The sequence below is a fragment of the Echinops telfairi genome, unplaced genomic scaffold (assembly GCF_000313985.2).
Source record: "Echinops telfairi isolate 266 unplaced genomic scaffold, ASM31398v2 ScPeMD7_9;HRSCAF=40, whole genome shotgun sequence".
NCBI lineage: Eukaryota > Metazoa > Chordata > Mammalia > Afrosoricida > Tenrecidae > Echinops > Echinops telfairi.
In genome coordinates, this window is record NW_022103906.1 from 12,391,127 (window position 1) to 12,398,293 (window position 7,167).

At 51.1% G+C, this 7,167-nt stretch overlaps 1 protein-coding gene across 4 annotated transcripts in view; it reads right to left on the minus strand.

The window, feature by feature from the left end:
• Positions 1-290: 290 nt before the first annotated feature.
• The window catches only part of GATA4 (GATA binding protein 4), a 103,201-nt gene continuing 96,324 nt past the window's right edge, over positions 291-7,167 (minus strand). For all 4 annotated transcript variants that reach the window (XM_045286906.1, XM_045286905.1, XM_004707642.2 and 1 more), the window contains exons 5-7: positions 5,429-5,516; positions 3,432-3,580; positions 291-2,150 (exon numbers count right to left, since the gene is read on the minus strand). In XM_045286906.1, coding sequence (XP_045142841.1) covers positions 1,968-2,150; positions 3,432-3,580; positions 5,429-5,516 — 420 coding nt within the window. In that variant the 3' untranslated portion in view covers positions 291-1,967. The remainder of the gene's footprint in view (positions 2,151-3,431; positions 3,581-5,428; positions 5,517-7,167) is intronic.

Below are 7,167 nucleotides of genomic sequence, written 5' to 3' on the forward strand. Positions count from 1 at the left end.
TTGGGTTCAAAAGATCTAAAACGAGCTCTCCTTTCTTTGAGAGACATCTGTTGGGCCACAAGGAGCTTTAGTTAACAACTGGCCCTGCCCCCTCTGGAAGAGGCCTAGAGGTCACCTGTTGGTTTCCAGTCAGCATCACACACACAGGAAGCCTTGGCCAACTTCCAACAATGGACAGAGGAAACCATGTTCAAAGGTCTTTGTAAGCAGCAGACCAGCAAGGAGCGCTGTGGCTCAGGACCTGCTTGCCGACAGCAGCTGCAAATCTCCCAGTGAAGACCTCTGACCGGGAAGGAGTACAGATAAATTTATTAGTTAAATACTGATTTTACAGCCATTCCACCTTAAGACCAGGTTAACAGGTTTGTGGGTCAGGGTAGATATATTAGGGTGGCCTTCATGGAAGAAAAGAATGTAAATGATGATTACAACAGATTCACGTCTTAAAGATCTTCTCTGCTACAGCCAGTAGGGTTTTTGGGTGGGGGGCAAGGGGCTTCGGGGTAGGGCTTGGCAAGGCCACAGTCAGCGAGCTCTGTTGATGACAAGGACAAGGAGGGAGTCTTCATGCATCCCGGGAACCGATGGCGCACTCGGAGCCTCGAGGAGAGAAACAGGCCGAGCTCCGGGACAGCGCAGAGCTGGAGGCTCCGTCAAGGCCCGACCGGCAGGGTCATCTCCTTCCTTTGCGAGTTCTGGTTTGCTTGTTTTAATTTACATTGTGAAATCTCTCAGGTGCTTCTCCTTCTGGACAAAAGGCTCCCTTCCACTGGGACATAGAGGCAGGGTCCAGGTACTCTGTGCTTTCTGTCTGACCGTGAAGTACATCCATCTGCAGAGGGCAAGTGGCAGGTCCACTGAGAGCCCTGGCCCAGCCAGGGGACCGTGTCCACGGAACATGAGTGTCTGTCAAATGGGTGCTAGCAGCAGAACATGTTGTTCTTCCCTGGAACTCCTCTGTGTGGGACGGGGCAAATGGAGGCTGTTGGGTGGCGGCTGTTAGGCTAACTACGGAACGGGCAGGAGAGACGGGCACCCACTGGAAGCAGAGCTCAATCACTCAGGGCAGTAGGAAGGGTTTGCATTTTAAGAGGCCTTGGAAGTGGAATGAAGGAGCAAGAGGAGGAGGCTGTGAGCAGGGGAAGGGCTTCTGGGGAGGCCTGGTCACTAGGGTGCAATTTCGATGAAGCTATACCGTGTGGTGGGGGTGAAGTCCCCATCTCCCTCCCTGAAACATTCAGTAACATCGACCTCACTCCCAGTATGTCTGGAGTCGGATCTGGTCCTGGGGATGCGAGGACATGCTAAGCCTCAAGGGGAGTGTGGGCAAGGGCAGGGGCTGCCCCCACGGTGCTCTGTAGCATCCAAGACACACAGAGAACAGATGCTCCAGTTTGGGCCAGAGCGGGGTTCCCAGGGCCCTGCCCCCTTTGCTGCCACTCAGCTCCCTGGAATCCAGAGCAGGATTGTAAAGCCACTGTCTTAGACCACCAGGATCCCTGGCGGCACTCAGCCGAGAGTTGGAAGAATAGGAGTTGGCATCCACTTGTGGCACTGAGGAAGAAAAGACCTGGTGACCCACTTCTGGAGATACTAGCCTGGGAGACCCCGTGGGGCGGTTCCAGTCTCCTACAGCAGAGCTCTGAGGCCACAGTGGGGGCGGAGCAGAAGGGAGGAGGGAAAGAAAAGTCTCTAACTACGCAGAGGCGACTTCCTGTGCTCTTGGTGAAGGACAGTGGCTCTTCTGTGTCAGTCTGGGCTCTTCCCAGGTCCCCTCCTCATGGAGGCATCTGACAAAGGGAACGCTGCCCCTCACCAAATCACAGACTTCAAGTTTCTTCCCAACTGTTCTTCTGGAGTCATTCCCAGCCAGAGGGGCGGCCGGCCATGGACAGCCGGAGCCTCCCTCTCTGCTGACCTCCAAGTCCCAAGACTGTGCAGGAATTTGAGGAGGGAAGGAGGTGGGATTAGGCAGTGATGATGTCCCCGTGACTGTCAGCCAAGACCAGGCTGTTCCAGGAGTCCTGCTTGGAGCTGGCCTGTGGCGACTGGCTAACAGAAGAGGCGTAGCCTTGTGGGGAGATCTTCAGAGCCGAGAGGACCGGGTGGATGGAGGGCCCGTTGCCAGACATTGCACTGACCGAGAACGTCTAGAAGCAAAAAGCGAGAGATGAATTGAGTGGAATAACTCTTAAGGCTAGAGAAGGGAACTCTGTTGCAATAGACAAATCACCCCCCCCGCCCCCCCACGGAAGGAGGAGAGATCTCTTTGTCAAAGAACAAGGGCAAAGCAAAGACTGAGGGGTGGTTCATTTTTTCGCCACCCTGAGATCTTGGAAGAAAAGCTTCCGGGTGACTCCCCAGCTACTTCTGATGCCCAAATACACCAGCTCTGATCCAGGAGGGCTGAGCCACCCTTCCTGTTTCTCCAGCAAGTCTGATGGGTACTGAGGACATTTTTCACAATCTTATCACCATCAGTCCTGCACAGTGAACTAGAGAGGTCTTGTTCTCTGCCCAGAGGGGTTCCTGGCTCTTTTGATTCTATGGGACCAGCTACCTATTTATCCTGACAGCAGGGGAATCTCATTAGGCCATTGGACTTCAGAAAGCTTGGGAACATGCTGACCCCAAACATGGGAAACAGAGTGGGAAGAAAGGGTATGGGAGCAAGAGGGACCCAAGGCTGCTGCTGACCCAGCCCTCTGCAGCTGCATGCACTTGGGCCCACCCTCCACCCTCACTGCGCAAGTCACCGGCTACCATTAAGAACAGACTGATCGAAGACCCTGTATCTTGATCAAAAGGGAGGAAATGCAGAACAGAATCCCAAATTTTCACGGAATCCATACCTTCTGGAGTCATAAAGGTTGAGTAAACCCTTAGACTAAGATAATCTTTACGCCTCAAACTAAATATATCCCCTAAACTCTTCTCGAAACCAAATGATACTAGTTTAACTAATAAAGAATATGTGAATTAAACACTGGGCTCTTTTAAAATCCACACAGGGGCTTCAAGCAGTTTGTGCACAAAAGCCATAATCTCTTCATTCCATTTTCCCACTAACTCCAACAGGCACGTCTGATCGGGATGTCATTATGCCCCTCGTGCTGTATGGCACCTGAACACCCTCCTCCCATGTCTCCAAAGGGCTTGTCATGGAGAAGCTGTTAGGGATGTGTGTGAGGACGTGTGCATCGCAAATCCTTGCAGCTTGATCAAATGCCCTTGTGTCGACAGCCCGTGGGCATGGGTCCAGGAAGCACTAAGAGCAAGGCTTGGCTCTTCTATGGGGATTTGCAGCCCCGCGTGGAGCCTGCCACCTGCTGGAGGCCGGGCAGGGCTGCATGGTGCAAGGCTACCTGTACTGAGTCTACGGCCGGCCCGTGCCCCCGCCCCCACCCCCACCACCGACTGGGCATACACACCTGGGACATGGGGCTGGTGTGCCCATAGTGAGAGGACAGCCCAGGCTCCGTCTTGATGGGGCGCATCTCCTCGCTGCTGCTGGTGGTTGCATTGTTGGAGTTGCTGGAGGTACTGCTGGTGGAAGGAAGGCCCTCACTGGCAGAAGGACCTGGAACAAGGCAGAGTCAGGGCACACAGACAGGGACAAGCAGATGGCAGTCCCTAGAGACAGCCTGGAGAGGTCCGGGCCACGGGCTTTATTTACACTTGCTGAGGAGAGAAGTAGGGGTCCCGCATCAGTGTAAGCCGACAACTCTCCAAATGGGACAGGGGTCCTTGAGTTTCAAGGTGGTTCTTTTTGTTTTTCTCAAGTGGCAAGTTTACCAAACCTCACCTCAAGCCTCGGGGCTACAATATGTTTCAGGCTTCAAAACTTTGAGGCCTTTAAAAGGTCAAATGCTGCATATTACATAATATCGCAATACTCTCCATGGGATATGAGGACATGGGCATTTCTCCAGCAACACAGGGACTAGTCGGTGCTGAATGGGGGAGCTAAGGGCCATCAACAGCCTCGGCAGCAGTTCTGATTAAGCTTTGTTGCTGGACCAAACATTCTGGGTTTGGAGCAGGGACGGTGCACCTGAACAATGAGGAGCCTGCACCCCTGTGTTTCTAGCCTCTATGGAAATGGGACACACACACCCCCACCAAACATGCTGGAAGCAGCAGGAGACCTCGAAGACCAGAAACACGACTGCCAGAGGGCACCGGTCATTATGAAGCCTAGGCAAGGAAGACTTTGGTCATGTTCTCCACATGGAAAGGGCATTTTCTCTGACTTTACCGTGGTGGCGTAGTGGATACGAGTTGGGTTGCTAACCACAAGGTCTGCAGTTCAAACTACCAGCCATTCCTTGGGAGAGGGATGAGTCTCCACTCCCAGAAACTCACAGGAGCAGTGCTACTGCCCTGTCGGGTCGCGGTGACTTGGTATCAGCTCAATGGCAGTGAGTTTGGTGGGTTTGGGTTTGTTTGGTTGGTTGGTTAAGTTGGAAGATAACCTTCCCTTCAGATGAGCTAGCATATTTCTCTGGGACTGCAGGGTTTGCCAGTCAGATTGCTCATTTGGCAGCAGGGTCAAGGAGCTAACATTCTTGATGGGAGACATGAGTGGTCGTCATTCTCAATCATGAGAGTGAGTGGCGTTCTGAACAGAGGATGGGTCCTGATGGTTAAATGCTGGGGTTTAAATTCCAGACCTACCGATGAGGTGCATGTGACTCGGGGTAAGTCATTTGCCCTCATTCAGCCTCGGTTTGCTCAGTAAAAGGGGCATAATGAATTGGTCCTTGCGGTGCTCTTGTGAGAGCCACTGAGACAATGGTGGAAAGAGGCCTTGGCAAGTGAAGGGGCGGTTGCTGTCAAGCCAGTTCTGACTCCTGGCAACACCCTGTGTACAGAGTAGGGCTGCTCACTTGGCTTTAAAGGCTGTGGCTTTGGGAAGCAGACCCTCAGGCCGCCTTCCAAAGCGTCTGTGTGTGGCATCAAACTGCCAACCTTCCCGTTAGTAGTCTAGCACTTAACCCGAAGTACTATCCAGGAACTCCCAGAGTACAAATGCTTACTATTAATTATACTTTGATTAAATATTTGTTGTGAATGTAATTAATGTGACCCTGTCCTCCTGGATCCCAGTGAACTTACAGAGAATGGAAAGGACTGGGCTCTCAGGGCACGTGGCCTGCGACACTGCAGAACAGAGCATGCCACGTGGCTGTTTTCGCAATTGGGAATTGAGCCGAATTTTAAAATTTCCAGCACGTCTCCCGGTGCCATTACTTTTTCACTTTTTGTTACTCTATTTTACGTTTTCACTTTGTTATTCTGAAAAGGCTGGGGCGGACAGAATTCTTCTGTCCTGCGGCCACCTGAAGTCGCCCCTCTAGTTGAGGACACAGTGCAGGAGCTCTCACACAGAGCTCCTTCGTCTCATCACAGCCGAGCTCCTGCTCACCTGCTGCCGTCTTAGTTTTGTTAAGGTTCTTGGGCTTCCGTTTTCTGGTCTGGATTCCTTCTTTCCGCATCGCGAGAGGTCTGGGGACCTAGGAGGTCAAAGACAATAAATATGTGGTTTTCCGTTTGTGTTTAATTTGTTTCTGTACTTAACATTTATATGGTTTTCCACTTGCATATAATTGGTTTTGGGATTTAAGTGTGCGTGCATGTGGTGAGAGGCCTGATCTCAACCATGTACCTACAAACCTTGGGCCTCAAGCTATGGGAATAGGTCCATGGAGCTTATTTTGAAAAAATGTATTGAGCACCTATATTACACGCTGGATATTGAACTACACCTTGAGGAAGTCAAGGACTGAAGACAGAGTTCCTTCCTTTGAGAGATTGGCAGGCTCGGGGGCCAATGAGTGGAACAGCAGCAGATGCTGGTAGGCGATGTGAGAGGACAAGGAAGGAACCAGGAACTCTGGCCCGTGTCAGGAGGAGGGAAGTGGCACACAGCTATCGAGGGCAGCTGCTCGGGGGAGGAGACAGTCAGGTTGAAGGATGTTCACAAGCAAATGAAGGGCTGGAGATAGTTGGAACAGCATGTATAAAAGCATTTACTTTACCATCCAAATCTGAGCCCTGGGCATGTGACATGGGGGATGCTAGCGATAACGATGCCAGGAACACGGCAGCAACGCGGAGACACTTGCATGGGTCCGGATGGTAAGCTGCCTTCCTCCGAGCAGCTCTGCCCAGCACTCAGTGAGTCAGCAAAGCAGTGATCTCCCGTGGGTGCAGAGAAGGGAGAACTAGCACTAGGGAGACTGCCCAGAGCTAGGGCCTGAAGTACAGCTGCTCCTCATTTATCCTCTCTGCCATTGCTCAACCTCGTACACGGAGTGAACAGTAAAAACAACCCAACGAGCAAACTACTCTAGCTGTGCACTAATGGCGTATGTCTAAGCAGTGCTGAATGCTGCCGTGTGAGGCGAGGGGAACACTGGCCGGGACACTTAAAGGTGTCAATTAGCTGGGCCAGACTTCTCAGTGGTTTGGTAGTTATGGAATGCTGTCGGGGGAGGGGGCTATATAGCAATATGATTTGGCAGTCTGATGATGTAATTTGACAGTTATACTCAATTTTTGCGATCTGATGTGGTCATCCTTCATGTCTTCATGATGCTGATGTCTGCATAGTGACCTGGTCTTTGGAACTTAACCATGTTGATAAGTGCGGAGGAGGCACTGTCCACGGGCAATACCTTAATGCATCTGACCTCTCATAATCAAGATGCCTAAAAAGTGCTCAAAGCACTTGGTTTGCAGAGGCTATGGATGACACTGGGAGCCCCAAATCCATTTGCAGGGCCCCTGTATGGATTGAGCCTCCAGTGAATCCCCTCCAACCATAGTGAAGGGGTGTGTGAGCCTTCTAAAGTCAATTTTAGCAGATGTAGTTAGGCTTAAATGTAACACCTTATCATTTGATCTCCCTTCTGACCCATTTCAAGTTTGTTATCATTTTTTATATTTCCTGCTGTCTTTTCTTTCTTTCTTTTTATTTTTATTTTATTTTATTATTATTATTTTTAAACATTTTATTAGGGGCTCATACAACTCTTATCACAATCCATACACACATCAATTGTGTAATGCGCATTTGTACATCGTTTCTCAAAACATTTTCTCTCCATTTAAACCCCCGACATTAGGTCCTCATTTTTCCCCTCCCTCCCCGCTCCCCCCTCC